This window comes from Lacerta agilis, chromosome 16 (assembly GCF_009819535.1).
Source record: "Lacerta agilis isolate rLacAgi1 chromosome 16, rLacAgi1.pri, whole genome shotgun sequence".
Taxonomy (NCBI): Eukaryota; Metazoa; Chordata; class Lepidosauria; order Squamata; family Lacertidae; genus Lacerta; species Lacerta agilis.
Window position 1 is genome coordinate 2,775,422 of NC_046327.1, and position 16,834 is coordinate 2,792,255.

General features: G+C 42.9%; 1 protein-coding gene across 2 annotated transcripts in view; it reads right to left on the reverse strand.

The window, feature by feature from the left end:
- The window catches only part of SH3GL2 (SH3 domain containing GRB2 like 2, endophilin A1), an 82,872-nt gene that overhangs the window by 19,935 nt on the left and 46,103 nt on the right, over positions 1–16,834 (reverse strand). For both annotated transcript variants that reach the window (XM_033173464.1, XM_033173465.1), the window contains one exon: positions 1,764–1,832. In XM_033173464.1, coding sequence (XP_033029355.1) covers positions 1,764–1,832 — 69 coding nt within the window. Of the gene's footprint in view, positions 1–1,763; positions 1,833–16,834 lie in introns of those variants that run through there.

The following is a 16,834-nucleotide window of genomic DNA, read 5'->3' on the forward strand; positions in this document are numbered from 1 at the left end:
CCCTCCCACCATTCCCACGCGCTGCCGCTCCCTCCGTCACCCTGGGAGCAGCAGCGCATGGCCCGACAATGGAGTGCGCCTGCGCGACATTTCGCGCAGGCACACTCCGTCGTCGGGCTGCCGCTTCCACAGCTTCCTTTTGAGCCGCAGAGCTTAAACGGGGCTCTTCGGCTTAAAAGGGGGCTGCAGAAGCAGCGGCGGCACTCCCGGAAACGCCCCGGTGGCGGGGCGTCGTGACGTCACATCACGACGTCACGGCGCCCCGCCCCGGGGCGTTTCTTTTGCCGCCCCGGGTACTGCGGAGCCTTGCTCCGCCACTGTCCTTTTGAATTCAGTGGGGTTTACTCCCAGGTTAAGCAGGTCTTGGTTTTCCTCCTTCTAATGGTTGGAATCCACACTCGGCGACGCAGCTCACTGGACCAAGCACAGTCTCTCAGTCTGACCTACCTCACAGGTTTGATGTGAGGTGGTGGGGAAAACATTTTGGGGAGTATAAATGTTAATAACAAAAAAATATGATGTCAACTGGTTTCCAGATGGAGCACGCACATTTCACAAGCACCATCTTAAAAGAGGCACCCTCCCCCACCCAAATGGGGCCTGTCATTTGTGGCTTTGCAAAAGCTTGTACTTAAAACAAACTTAAAACAAAAAATGAAATCTGCCCCTTGAAATCTGCTGCCCGTGCAATCAATTAATCAGAGGCACATTTTTATAATAACATTCAAAGGGGTTTTAATCAATTGTTCTAAATGATTAATCAACAATACATTTTGGCCCTAATTGCAACGGTGCTTTAATAATTTTTTTCAAGTAAAACAGGTCAATGTCTGTGCATTTGGTTTGGGCTACTTTAGATCTACAACCACTAGGCCTGTTGATAAAGAGAGCTTCCTAAACATCACTTCAAACAGACATGAACAGGGATGTGCTTTGAACTGCACCATTGTCATTCAAGCTTACTTTTCTGGTTCTTGTGTCAAGAAAATTCTTTAGATTCCTTTCATGGTGAAGCACAGACCAGATTTCCTTTCCTCTCTCCAAAAGATTTTAATTTCTCCTTGCACACGCTCAGGCTCACACAATGTGTGAACAGGTTTGCAATGACAGTTTGTCCTACTTGATGACCATATTACTCCTTACTGCACTTGTAATGAGAGCATCAAAGCCACATCATTCAGTCCAGACACTGAGATCCAGCACTGAGGGTCTTCTGTCGGTTCCCTCACTGCGAGAAGCAAAGCTACAGGGAACTAGGCAGAGGGCCTTCTTGGTAGTGGCGCCCGCCCTGTGGAACGCCCTCCCATCACAGGTCAGGGAAATAAACAACTACCTGACATTCAGAAAATACCTGAAGGCAGCCTTGTTTAGGGAAGTTTTTTAACTGTGATATTTTAAATGTATTTTAATATTTGATGGAAGCTGCCCAGAGTGGCTGGGGACAAATGGGTGGGGTACAAATAAATTATTATTATTTTTATTATTATTATTATTATCATCATCATCATCATCATCATCATCTTGGTGAGCTGCTACCAAACACTCATCTTGTAAGCAGTAGCCTGCCTGGCAGCATTCTTTGTTTTGTGTTAAGTGAGAACACTTGCCAGAAAAAGATGCCCAGCCATACATGAAGAACCCGACATTAATTGAATTAGGATCTGCCCACCTGTTGTTTTTATTTCTTGGCTGAAAATAGAGAGAAGTAAATCAGGCATCGCTGAAATAACATGAAAGATGTAATAGCAGTCTTTCAGACTTACCCTTTCCATTTCCTTGAAATCCTCATCTAGCTTGGTTCCTTCTGCTCCACCAACCTTCTCACTCACTTTCTGTAGACACAGAAAAGCAAAATATGATAAATCCAGGTGAAACAGATAAGCCAGAAGCAGCTTTGGTATGAGACTTTAATTCCCAGTGTAGAATGCCTTTCCATGAAGGAAGCAAGGATGGAGTGATTTTTTTAATTATTATTAATTCCATTTATATGCCACCCTTTATGAAGTACAACTTTAAAAACACATTACCAAACATGATAGAAACATAATATAAAGCATACTAACAGCCAGCCTAATAATAAAATAATCATCATTATAACAGCAGTCCTCTTCCCCACACTTTCACAGGCCACAGATTATTTAATAACCATAGGCGTGGGTAAAGAGGAATGTTTTTGCCTGGCGCCTAAAGACATGTAATGATGGCACCAGGCAAGCCTCTTTGGGGTGAGCATTCCACAATTGGGGAGTCACCACAGAAAAGGCCCCATTCTCTTGTTGCCACCCTCCAAACCTCTCTTGGAGGGGGGGACGGACATAGAGAAGGGCCTCAGGTGACAAGTGCAGGGACCAGGTTAGTTCATATATGAGGAGAAGCAATCCTTAAGGTGTTGAGATCCTCAGCCATGTAAGGCTTTATAGGTCCACACCAGCACTTTGAAGGAGGGAGCCAGTCTGGCTTCTCCAGGGAGAGAGTTCCAAAGTCTGGGAGCAGTCACCAAGAAGGCCCTGCTCCGCATCCCTACCAAGCATGTCTGTGAGGGTGGCAGGGCTGAGAGAAGTGCTTCCCACAAAGATCAAAGAACCTGGGCAGGTTCATATGGGGGAATATGGTCTTTCAGATTATTAAGTAGTGGGTGGACATAGCAGACGACACAGTGATTCTCCAAGCAGCTCTCTTTATTCTCAGGCTGGAACAGAAATGGACTGAAGGGCTCAGACAGCCTGCTTATATAGTACTCAGTAACATGCAACAGTAACAACTCTCTCTAGCTACCCAATCCGTGAACGGCACTCTCAATCCTTCATTTGCATGTTGTGGACCCGAGTGAGAACTGCAGTCACGGTGGGCAGAGTGGAACTATATACACAACACCCCTAGTGGCCTAGGGTCAGAACTTCAATACATAACACAGATAGCTTGGACCTAAACTACAAGAAAGAAGATTCCACCTAAACATTAGGAAGAACTTCCTGACAGTGAGAGCTGTTGGACAGTGGGATTTGGTGCCAAGGAATGTGGTGGAGTCTCCTTCTTTGGAGGTCTTGAAGCGGAGGCTTGACAGCCATCTGTCAGGAATGCTTTGATGGTGTTTCCTGCTTGGCAGGGAGTTGGACTGGATGGCCCTTGTGGTCTCTTCCAACTCTATGTTTCTATGATTCTATGAAACCCTACTGTATAAAGGTAAGAGTTCCTCTATTGTCCCAACCACCTTTGTGGTCTTTCTGACCGCAAAAGGTTTTACCATCCCATTTCCATATGCGTATGCACCTGTCCATTCAGCATCATGTGCTTCTCACTCTTGCAAACAGAAATACACACAGAGAGAACTGTGTTAATCCTCTACGCTAATGGGTGACATTTGCCACGCAATTACCTAGAAGGAATACGAATAATTTCTTATTGCTCCGGCTTTATCTCTCATATTGAAATTGAAAAGCTAAATGAGACCACCGCCAGGTGACAAAAGCTCTGCTTGAAATCGGAGTGTGAGAAATTAAGACGCCGTGAGAATGGGTTATTACAGTCAGGGTTGGTTGACTGGTGCTTGATGTTAAGCATAATAGTTGCATGAATATCTGGCTTTATTAAATGCCAATCCACATCTTCGCCTCTTGCAAAGAAGAAGATGTTTTCAATTCCTCTCCAGTCCTGAAGAGCTGTCTTGCTAAGGGTGAGCAACATGTGGCAGATGGAGAGGAGGATTCTGTAGTTCTAGATACCAGCACCAGTTTCCCTGGGATGAATTTAAGGCTGTTTGGATCTGGAGTGTCCCGTGTCTGAACAAACACAGACCTCACAGTCACCTGTAGTACTGCAGGAGGAAGAAGGGACAACTTCTTGTGGGAGCACAGTGTAGGGCTTGTCTAGTTAGCATCTTTGCATCCCAAGCGGCAGAAAAGTGGCTGTCCAGCCCCACTGCAGCCACCCCCAACTGACCGGCATCTTGTTCCCTCTCTTTCCCGTGCTAACCAAGAACAAACCAGGCAAGAATTGTAACGATTGGCAATCTACTGAAGGGAGGGAGAGAGAAGAGTCCTGCAGTATCATACAGGAGAATAATCTGAAAACGAAATGTTCTTTATTAAACTTGGAGCACAGCCAGAGTAACCAGCGCTTGATCACATCAACCCTGAAGCAACATCCTTGGCGACTCCAGTGGTTTATTATTTATTTACTTATTTTAAAACACTGTGTTGGTCTTAGTACCTCGGCAATTAAAGAGGAGACCGGTGAAGGGAACGGCATTCCAAGGACTTTTAACACATGAAGGTGACCGTAACTAATCTATCGCTACTCCTATGACAAAAGAGGGGATCAAATGTAACGTGGTTTCAGTATCACCCTCTCACCCTAGTTAGAGTACCTGTCCTCAAAGAGCAGCTTAAGTGAACCTTTTCATTCTTCTTCTTCTTCTTTTAATAATTCCAGGATAGTGCGTAATTGCAAGCTGCTTTAAAAATAAATAAATACAGGAATCTGCCTTGTTTTTTGTAAAGATCTTAACTGCACATCTTCTCTTTGGAATAATTCAGGGTTCTCACATTTATTTGCTGCCTTCTTTTTGGAAGCCATTTCAAATGTTGTTGTTGATTTAAGTTGTCATTCTAGAATTTTTCACGTGTGCACCTTGAAAATGTAATTTTAAAAATAATATTTATTAAATTTTCTCTTTTTAAAAATACAATCGAAATAAAATTTTATCATCACATACATCTTTGCTCAATCAGAGCATCGACTCCCCCCTCCCATTCCCCGGCTTCTATAAATACTAACATTCATCTTAGCATTTCTCTATTGCCCTGTTTAGCTTCTTTCTATGCTTATAAATCAACTCAAGTATTTGTAAAGAGGTATCTAATCATAACATTACAAAATATTTTAAATCAATCCTGCAAACATTTCCAAATGTTTACAATGCTCCTTCATATATTGTAAGAATTTAGTCCAGTCCTTTTCAAACAGTCCAGTCCTTGTCACACTGGTTTCAGATTTTCCCTGTCAGCTTCGCCATATTCAGACATCTTGGTCTGCCATTCTTCCAATGTTGGAAGTTCCTGCTGCTGCCATTTCTGGGATAAAAGTGCCCTCGCCGCAGTGTTAGCATACATAAATATATTTAAGTCCTTTTTGGGAATTTCATCTCCTGTTATACCCAATAGAAAAGCCTCTGGTTTTTTACTAAAAGTGTTTTTAAATACCTTTTGGAATTCATTATATATCCTATCCCAGTAGGCTTTGATCTTAGTACAGGTCCACCACATATGGTAGAAATTCCCTTCCTTTCCCTTACATTTCCAGCAAACCTTATCTTGGGTCCTATACATTTTAGCAAGTTTGGTCAGTGTCAAATATCACCTATAGATCATCTTTATTAAATTTTCCTTAAGTGCCACACATGCAGTAAAATTTATAGTTTTTGTCCATAATCTTTCCTACATTTCTAATTGAATATTATAACGAAAATCTTTAACCCATTTAATGCTAACCGTCTTAACTTCTTCATCTTTAGTATGCCATTCTAACAATGGTTTGCACATTTTAATGCTGCAGTAATATCTGCATACACCATGCAGGTACACCCACAAAAAGAAAAACCAAAACAAGAAAGAAAACCAGGATGGACTATGGTTCCCTGTTACTGCAAGTATCATGACACTTCCAAGACTGCTATCAAGTAATGTAGGAAACAGGCCCCTGCACAATAAGTCTTACTTGAGCTGCCGTCACCACCAATAACTAAAGAAATGGGAAACTTCTTATCTGCTCTAGATCTGCAGGAGCTTGTGATTTTCCACCAGCACAGATCCACACCAAACACATAAAGCAGATCCAATGCACATTTAAAAGACATCACTTTCCCCCAAAGAATCCTGGGAACTGTAGTTTCACTCTATGGAACTACCCTCACAGAGCTGCTCTGGAGGGTAGGATTGAAACCAATGGCTTGAAGTTACAAGAAAAAGAGACTCCGACTAAACTTCAGGAAGAACTTTCTGACAGTAAGAGACAGTGGAACGGTCTCCCATGGGAAGTTGCGGACTCTTCCTTCCTTGGCCATCTGTCATGGGTGCTTTTGTTGAGATTCCTACATTACCGGGGGTTAGACTAGATGACCCTCAGGTTCCCTTCCAACTCTACAATTCTATGATTCTATCACTATCAGCATTCTTGACAAACTACAGTTCCCAGGAATCTAAGGAGGAAGTCATGTTTTTAACTGTGCCTTAGATGTGCTTCAAAGATGTGGAATAGGTCTGCCCATACTCTCACACATTAAGTTTCTGTGGTTCAGGACCCCCTAAAGGTTAACGCTGGCCCCAAGGAATTTGAGGTTTGTCTCAATGGACACCCAGCAATAAAGAACATCCACTGTTTAACTCAGAGGTAGGCAACCTAAGGCCCATGGGCCGGATGTGGCCCAATCGCCTTCTCAATCCGGCCCACGGATGGTCTGGGAATCAGTGTGTTTTTACATGAGTAGAATGTGTCCTTTTATTTAAAATGAATCTCTGGATTGTTTGTGGGGCCTGCCTTGTGTTTTTACATGAGTAGAATGTGTGCTTTTATTTAAAATGCATCTCTGGGTTATTTGTGGGGCACAGGAATTCGTTCATTATTATTTTTTTCAAAATATAGTCCGGCCCACCACATGGTCTGAGGGACAGTGGACCGGCCCACGGCTGAAAAAGGTTGCTGACCCCTGGTTTAAATGGCAAAGGTTTCCACTTTTAGGCCATGTAGAGGGCAAGTATGATAAAGCAGCACATAGGATAGGTGTGGGAACTTTTGGTCTTCAAGATGTTGTCAAATTACAGCTCTAACCATCACTGGCCAGGGGTCATGCTTCTGGGCTGATGTAATTCAGCAACATCTGGAAGACCCGAGTTTCCCTTGTTTGGAATTAGCATTTGATTTCAGTTTATCTGGCGGTAATTTCTTTAAAAAAAAAAAAATCTCTTTTAAAAATAAGATTTCTTCTAGCCTTGCTCAGCAGTTCCAGGCTGCACGATCTAGTACAGGCATGTCCAACAGGTAGATCGTGATCTACCGGTAGATCACTGGATGTCTGTGGTAGATCACTAGTAGATCAGTGACTCCCCCCAAAGAAGCTAAAAAACTTTGCCTCCCTAAAAAAAAACTCAACATCTTTGCCCTGCACCCCTAAAATTACCTGAACCACCAAAAACAGGGCATTCCTTCCTTAAAAAAAGCTCAGTGTTGCTTTCCTCCTCCCTAAAGCTGGACCATCAAGAAGGCTGATCGCCGAAGAATTGATGCTTTTGAATTATGGTGCTGGAGGAGACTCTTGAGAGTCCCATGGACTGCAAGAAGATCAAACCTATCCATCCTTAAAGAAATAAGCCCTGAGTGCTCACTGGAAGGACAGATCCTGAAGCTGAGGCTCCAAGACTTTGGCCACCTCATGAGAAGAGAAGACTCCCTGGAAAAGACCCTGATGTTGGGAAAGATGGAGGGCACAAGGAGAAGGGGACGACAGAGGATGGGATGGTTGGACAGTGTTCTCGAAGCTACCAACATGAGTTTGGCCAAACTGTGGGAGGCAGTGGAAGACAGGAGTGCCTGGCGTGCTCTGGTCCATGGGGTCACGAAGAGTCGGACACGACTGAACGACTGAACAACAACAACAAAGAAGCTCAACAACTTTTACGCGAACCCCAAGAAACAGGGCTTTCCTTCCTAAAAAAAAAGCTCAACAACTTTGACCTGAACCCCCCCAAAAGGGGGTAGATCACTGCCAGTTTTTAACTCTGTGAGTAGATCGTAGTCTCTTGGAAGTTGGCCACCCCTGAGTAGTGCATTCCTGTGACTCAGGCAGCAAAGAACAAGAGCAAAGGATCTGAGCCGTAGCCGGTATACCTAGTTTGGCAGCAACGGCCCTGCTGCGTATTCTTCCAGCCCATCGCCGCAGAGCCGCTGCTGCAGTGCTATTGCATTCCACCTAAAGCTACACATCCACCGGGGACCAAAAGGCAACGTCTGCGTGGGAGAACAGAAAGGGCAGCGGCGTGAACGTCCCTCACGATACAGCAGATCTGCCGTGCACAAGGTCAGCAACGCCGCAGGACAAATGATGTCAACCAGGGACACACGGCGGCGGCACATGCTAAAAGTAAATCAATGTTGCTAATTTCAGGGGGGAGAGATTTGCATAGCAGAGCATGATGCCAAGTCAGCAACAGTTCAAGCGATAACGTAGAAAGGGAACATTTGGAATAACAATGCTGCTTCGTTTTCGTTATGGAAGTATTTGTGCAATTGTTTTATGCAGATCTTAGGGGCAGCTTTTGTTTTTTGTCCGTTCCCGCCGCCCCCCTCCCAAATTTCGGCTCAGCAAGCCGGCTTTAGCTTCCCTGATCATCTGGCTGACACCACTTATCACTTGCTCTCCCCAGCTGGGAGCAGGTATCCTGATAGCTGAACTTAACCAGAACTCACCATTCCACCCATGCAAGCTCACTCTCTCCCTGGGTATGAACTGCTGTGGCGGCTGGTCAAGTCACCTTAGGTGGTAAAGCTAGCAGAGAATATGAGCAGTTTCTCAGCCTGCGTCTCCAGCTATATTTCAGGGCTACAAGGCTTGGTAAGATCATTCTGAACATGTAGAACTTTTGAAATTCCTTGTTGCAATTTATGTAAGAATTTTATTGGTTTTTTACAAAACAAAGAACAACAAAACACATACAACAACACAAACACAACAAATCAAAACATAATGAAAAACAAATACGAACCACCACTAAAACACCAATAATTCTTTTTCTTGTTTAGAACAAAAATAAATAAATAAAAATTCTTGTTTGAATCTGTACTGGGTGACCTCCCCCGTTTTCTCTCCTTTGGTTCCACTTCTAATTTACTTTAATAACTTCTCATCTCTAAAGTTTAAATCATCCAAAAAAATCTAAACATACTTCTTAATATTTATTTTTACTTCAAACTAACCTATTACTTCTTAACTCACATCATACATCTTATTTCACTTAAACTGCTGCTAATAAAGAAAATTAACATATCTCTTCACTAGTTCAAAATCTTAAATTCTTAAACACACTGACTTCAGGGTACCATAATAAGCCATCCTAATTATATTTTAAATATTTCACCCTATCCCTTTTCTGACCATTTTCCTTCCCCAAATTCCTTGTTGCAATTTATGTAGGTGAAAGTTTCTACATACAGGCTTCTAGAAGAAGGAGGAAGAGCAGACACAGCGACTTCTGAAGTTTCAAAAGTTGCCACGCTCTCTGCTTTGATGCGACACTCATGGCTACAAAAATGCACATATTTAGTCAAGCTATCACAGTAATACATGTGTGGCCTCAATGTAACACCTTTGAGAAAAGGCAATTGTTTCTCTGTCCTTTTTTGAATAACTGAGATCCACCACCTGCATTTAGGCTCTCCCCTACATTGCTTACACATAATGAGTTTAAGCATCATTATCCCCCCTGCCCAAATCCTGGGAATGGTAGTTTGTTAAGGGTGCTGGAAATTGTAGTTCTGTGTTGAGCTGGAATCCTAGGAAGAGGGAATATGCTTTAAATGCACGGAGTGTACACAGTCTTACTATTTAAAAGGGGGGTTGTATTTAATTTTGAAACAGGCACGTAAAAATAGGTTGTGCATTATCTCCAAGCATCTTCAGGGAGAGAGCATGTCTAGGAAGTACGATAGATTAGCTGCTCAAGGGCAGAACTGAACAGGAGAACACTTGAAGCCATTGCAGGTTGCATAAGGTGTTCAAGAATAGCCTGTTTGTTTGTTTGTTTGTTTGTTTGTTTTAGTTAGTAGTTGCAGTCAACCATTCTATCCTGGTAGGTAGCTGGCATTTACCTTAACATAGAGATACTCATTTTTTTCATTCATAGTATATTTAAAGCTACTGCAACAGCCCAGTCCTAGGATCCTAGCCTTCACATCTTTAAGGTAAATGACAGCTTTTATTCTTAAAGTCCATTGTTTATTATTAAAGTCCATTGTCAGATCCTAGGTAGCTGCAGAATCAACACGCATGGACCATTTATAAGCAGCAAATACGCAGGATCCCCTCGCCACCGCCCCCAATACTGTGATGTGCCTTTGTCGTATTGCTGCAGAAATCGCTAGCATGAACTTCTCACTAATACAGTGGTGCCTCTGGTTACGTACTTAATTCGTTCCAGAGGTCCGCTCTTAACCTGAAATCGTTCTTAACCTGAAGCACCACTTTAGCTAATGGGGCCTCCCTCTGCCACTGCTGCCCAATTTTTGTTCTCATCCTGAAGCAAAGTTCTTAGCCTGAGGTACTATTTCTGGGTTAACGGAGTCTGTAACCTGAAGCGTCTGTAACCTGAGGTACCACTGAATGAATAATTTCAGCTCAGTACAGTATTCTAAACAAAGTTTTGTTTGTCTCTATCAAAGGCAGCCGAGAAGATTCAAAGTTACAGTAGTTAATGCAAGGAGACAGACAGATGGAATAAATGCATTTTAATTCATTTATCTTGCGGTTCAATGTTATTTATTTGCACACACACAAAAACCCAATCAATCAACAAACCATGGGAAGCCGATAAACACCTTCCTTCAAATATCCCTAAGCTATCAGACTTATTCCAAGCACACACAGCATTCCAGCTTCGCCTTGAATCATGAGTCATTCCATCTCCATGTGCAGAACGTTGGGTGGTTTTCCTTTTTCTTTTTGTAATGTGACATCTCAGCCTATCCAGAACGATTGCTGACAAACCATTACACTACCCATCACGAGTGGAAAAGATACATCGTGCTTCGGCCAATATTTATTTGCTAGCGAAATGCCTATCATTATGACAGGCAGGTCACGTTCACTGATTTCAATGGGTCTACTCTAAATAAAACCTAGCTGAATACCATATATCATCATCGGGGGGGGGGGAACCAATATATAGGCACAATGTAGGAGGAGGTTTGTGCAAATTAACATCATATTCTATAAGCGATATTATCGCTGTGATTTTGGTTTATCCTACCTTCTTGATGAATGTTGCTATGCTCTTAACCAGATACTAACGATGTTCTGAGCAGCCAATCCTGCGAGTATTTCCTGTTCCAAAGTCACCGATGGTTAAGAGAAGCCCAAACTAGGGAGCTCATTCTATTAGCTCCTGAAATTGGTCTGGGAATATTTTATAGCCTTTCTTCAAATATTTAAAATTGTAAACCACCCTGGATACCTCGGGAGGAAGGTAATATATAAGTGTAATATATAGAGACATAAAAATGGAGCTTGTCATCCTATGGCCCTCCTATAATTCCCATCAGTCTCAGCCAGCATGCCCAATGGTCAGGAATGCTGGGAGTTATAGTTCAGCCCCATGTGGACTTCCACAGCTTGGCTACAACTGGGTTAAAAACCAATAAGCTGCAACTGAAAGAGACCCCACATGAATTTCTTGAGTCGCAACCTGTGTTCTCTTTATCTGCAATTCTCAGCTGCAGTTCTGAAATTTCATGTTTATCTGAGATAGAAGGGAACTAAATACTGTTTGCTAATATCAACAAATCAGCATCTTTATTTTATTCCTGTTATAAAGGAATAAAACTCCACTGAGCCGAGGAGTTAGATATCTCATTGCAGAATTGCTTCTGTGATTGAGAATTTAGTTCACGACCACATTTGGAAGTTCCTTTAAATTGCAAGATAGATTGAAACTAGTTTGCATCCCACAGTTCATTTAATTTTATTCCAATACTAACGCTGTGTGATGCTTCTTTCCTAATAAGCCACAGCTCTACAAATTAAATGTTTCATTTTTCTTGAGCAAGCTAGCTGTCTCAATGGCATCGTGCTTAATTCAGTACCCTTGACTAGCAAAGCTGGAACATTACAGCTGGGAAAACAGTATGTCTGGGGCTATGTTTGATCTGTGACCATTATTCATTTGGCTGATGCTTCCAAGGCAAATTAATTTGGTAAACGATGCCAATGATGGCATATATCGTGTTTGGAGTAGCCATGCACAGTTGTGATTCCATTTCAGCCAAAATATGCAATGCAGTGTGAAACACAACACAGGATGCATTAACCCAAAGTTTGGAATTGTGTGCCCAATGTCTCCTTTCACATTGACTCTGCATTGTGAAAGTTGACCTCTGGATACCCTTGCTTATGTTTTGAGATAGATTGCCAGATGTCATGGAATGGTTGGATTCAGAGGAATGGTGGCAGGGACCAGCTGGGGAACCGCCAAAGGAAGAAGGCTCAGAGCCCGGGGATTGGTGGTGGGACAACAATAAGTGGTCAGAGGCAGAAGACCAGGTAAGACGTAACAGGGCTTAGTGAGCTGGGAGAGTCTGTGGCAGAGTCCAGAATCAGAGGCAGAAGCTGGAGGAGGAAGGCCCAGAGGCAGAGTTGAGCCAGGCTGGTGAAGAGGCACGGGTATCTCTCTCCCTCCTGCTGCGACAAGCTCCCCTCTCCCCTGGTCTCCCAGAACCAGAAGAGGTATGAAAAGGGAGGAGGGGATGTTGGTTTCACACAGGCACAGCCTCCAACTCTGGAGAGGAGGAATCTTTTTGCCCAATGTGAGGCTTGAACCCACAACCCTGAGATTAAGACTCTTACGTTCTGACCGACATTGAAATAGTTTGTTTTGCATTTAGTCCTGTGCCTTTACCTATGCAAGCAAATGGAGAACTCCTCTTGCTCCCAAACGGAAACTCACCCCAACAACCACCCTTGGGGCAGCAGGGCTCTTGCTGGGGTTTGTTTATAACACGTCCGTCACCCCATGCTTTCCTGTTTTCCCACCACCAGAAACATGGGCCTAATTTTATGAAAAATCCTTTCTTGCTGAGGTCAGACAAGCCCTCTCCCCGTTGAACTTCCATTGCCTACCGAATCCTTAAAAAATAAAAATAAAATCCAGCACGAATTTTATCTAGATTCTGATTTTATAATTTTACCTGAATTTTATTTTAATTGTAGTGATATTTTTTTCTACACCGCTAAGAGATCAACATAATTAAGCAGTACAGTCGTACTTTGGATCCCAAACGGCCTGGAACTCAGTTGTTTTGCTCTCAAACGCCGCAAACCTGGAAGTAAGTGTTCCGGTTTGCGAATGCTCTTTCGGAACCTGAACGTCTGACAGGGCTTCCGCGGCTTCTCGTTGGCTGCAGGAGCTTCCTGCAGCCAATCAGAAGCCGCGATTTGGTTTTTGAACATTTTTGAAGTCGAAAGGACTTCCGGAACAGATTCCATTTGACTTTCAAAGTACGACTGTATATAAAATGTCAAAATGAAATAAATGAAAAAATGAAAATAGAGTGTATTCCACCTGTCCACCAAAGAGTTTAAGGTGGCATACGTGCTCCTCCTTTCCCCCCATATTTTATCCAGAGAGATGTTACAGTGACAGTAAGTGATGCAGCTGAAGCTTCTGCCAGCAGTTCAATATCCTAGGCTAGGATCGGACATATCACAAGCACTCTTGTATTCTTGCTTCTGTCTGGATTTTCGGTCCCTCAAATAACAGGGAGTAAAGGTCACTGCTACTCACAGAACTCTGGCGCTCTTTGCAGAGATGGCTGGAGGCTGCTGATGTACCGTGACTCACAGAATCTCCAGCATTGTTAGTGATCACTGCCAGGCATTTGTAGTCTGCAGTGCTATCATCTAAACAGAAGAGAGCGAACAACAGACTTGCTTTTATGGAGGGTGGGGGGGGGAGTCATATACAGAAGACTTTTGGGGAGGTTCATGTTCCACCTTTCCTTCAAGGAGCTCAAGGTGGCACACACAGATCTCCTCTCCCTATTTTATCCTTACAACAGCACTCTGAGTAGATTAAAGCTGGGGAAACATGACAAAAGCAAGGTCACCCAGTGAGCAGATACTTGAACTTGGGTCTCTCTAGGCCTACACCACATTGGTTCTCTTAACATAACTTTATCATGTCTATAAACTGTCCATCAGATCCTCATTCCTTTGCCGCAGGAAGCTTAGCATTTGAACCAGACTTCAAGATCAGTTCCACCGAAAAATGGTGCCACTCCCAAACCTGTAACACTTAAGACAAAGTTGTCCCATTAGTGCAAAGTCTTCCACTTGTGCAATGGGGCTTCCTCTTCTTCTCATGACCCTCCCCAAGCAAATCTTTTCTGGGGTTCTCCCAACTGCCCAAAGCGTATTTGGGGAGAGGGAGTCCTGAAGGCTGGGAATATCAACCTTGCCTGGTGGGAATCCCTTGCAGATGACTAATGTGCCTGGAGACAGGCAGTCAAGTTGTGCATCCATAGCAGGGACCAGAGGAGGAATGACCGCTGGGAGGAATTGCAGAGAGAAGAAATGCCCTGGTGCACCTGAAGCAGCCCAACTGGATGCCTTTATTTGCCACAGCTGCAACAAAACATGTCTCTCCCATTTAGTAAGGGAAACGTGTCTCTATGCATATAAGAAGGGAATGACTTACGTGCATTCACACTACCATCCAAATGGTCTCTACATTTGCTAAACAGTGTGTGCATGGCAGTACTATTACATATAGGGATGGGGTGGCACTGCTGTCTAAACCACTGAGCCTCTTGGGCTTGCCAATCTGAAGGTTGGCGGTTCGAATCCCCGCAACAGGGTGAGCCCCCGTTGCTCTGTCCCAGCTCCGCCAACCTAGCAGTTCGAAAGCATGCCAGTGCAAGTAGATAAATAGGTACCACTGTGGCGGGAAGGTAAACAGTGTTTCTGTGCGCTCTGGTTTCCATTACAGTGTTCCATTGTGCCAGAAGCGGTTTAGTCATGCTGGCCACATGACCCGGAAAGCTGTCTGTGGACAAACGCTGGCTGCCTCGGCCTGAAAGCGAGATGAGCGCCGCAACCTCATAGTCTCCTTTGACTAGTCTGAACCGTCCAGGGGTCCTTTACCTTTTACCTGCTATTACATATGCACAGTCAGAAGATTGAGGGTGGGGGAATCCATCCCCAACAGCATGCACAGAGCCTAGGTGCCCACATTTTACATGCAGAACAGATGTGTGCGGTTAATCAGACACAGCCGTTTTGTACCATACCCACTCCCTCTAGTTTAGACCATCTGAACAGTCCTTCAGACATTTACTTTTCTATGGCAACCATGCCACTAGCACAGAACCAGATAGAAATCTGCAAAATGTCGTGCGGTTTGCAATTATTTTCACCATGCCAACAAAGCTCCTTAAAGTCCATTTCTTCCCTTGATGGCTTCAAATTATATGCAAGAGAATGTATGAATCCACCCTTACAGCTTCTACTAGCTCTCTGCGAAGGCAGAGCTATTTGCTAACTTCAGGCTCATTAATCTGACTTCCTACATTAAGCCAATTCTAAACTGGAATTTCGCAGGGAAGTAGCTCCTAAAATTAGCCCAGATTAAATATGCAAAGAACAGAAGCTATTAAGGAGGTATGACATCATACCAAAGCTCTGCTAGGCATCACCTTAAAAAAAGAAGAGAGCCAATTGGAAGTGTGGGACGAAGGGGCTAGTTTTGAATAAAAGAAGCCTGCTGGTTTCAGGGCAGAATTAAGACGCTAGTGGCACTCCTCCCATCGGGAATCCAATGGATCTTTCTGTGTGGTCAGTCTCAAGTGGTTTGCACGGCCATCTGCTGCAGCTTTTAAATCGCTTGTTTAAATGACAAACAAAACAAATGCCTTGCTACATTTAAATGACAAATTATGAGATTTGCTTCTAATTTTAACCAAACTTACTACTACATTGAACATGGTTGGGCTTGCTTCAGAGCAAACATGCAAAGAATTGTACTGTCAGGGACATTGTGGGCCATTATCTCACTTAGCTAGGAGGACTACATCATTATTCTTGTGACAATGTGTAGATGTCTGCATACCTGGGACTAGATAGCAAGAAGACCAACCCACCAGAGACCAGTGATAACAGTGGGTTCTTTTTCTGCATGTTTTCCCAGTTTGCTCGCTCCTCCTATACACATTCAATATTTTTTATTTAATACACATAAGAATTTAGGCCTTACGTAAGATTTGTAATAAGATGTTATATTTAGATATTTAGATATTGAAAGACTTAAGATGTTGAGATGATGACTATAAATTTAAGTGAAAGAAATGTTTAAAAAGTTAGAAAAGTTACTAAAGTAAATTGGAAGTGAAAGCAGAAGAGAGAATGGGGGAAGTCCCCCTAATTAGATTTGAAATAAGATTACAAATTAATAGATGGTGTGTTGGTGTTCCTGGGTGTGAGGTATGTATTTGTTTTTCTTATTATTTTTGTTAATGTAGTTTGTAGGTGTTGTTTGTTTTTTTGTTTGATTATTTGTTGTTGTTTTTTCTTCTGTTGTATTTGTTGTTTTCTTGGTTGTATCTGTTGTATTTTGATGTGGAAAACCAATAAATTTTTGTTTTAAAAAAAAGAAGTTAGGCCTTACGTACACATATAGAATATCACTTCCTCCTATGTTTCTTTTGTGATTTTTTAAAACTAATACCTTTACTCCTTTTCATGCTCGGCACTGCATGCCACCAAGCTAACAACATGCAAGCAGTCTGTGTCACCCAGTTCAAGAGTAGCGCATGGGGCGGCTGTCCACATTTGCCAGAGTGAGATCAGCTTACAGTAATATGTTAATGCCATCTAGCCAGAGTGTGTTGCAATTAACCACATAACTATGCTTTGCATTTAAATCATTGCATAGCATTTCTTCAAAAAACAAACACACAAACACACTGCTTGTTTTGGTTAATTGTCTCCAATTCTGTGACTTGCATTCTGGAAAGCGTGTTATTCTATAGAACAAATGAAGCTTGCAAACTCAAGAAGTTACATTTCACTCTAAGGGTG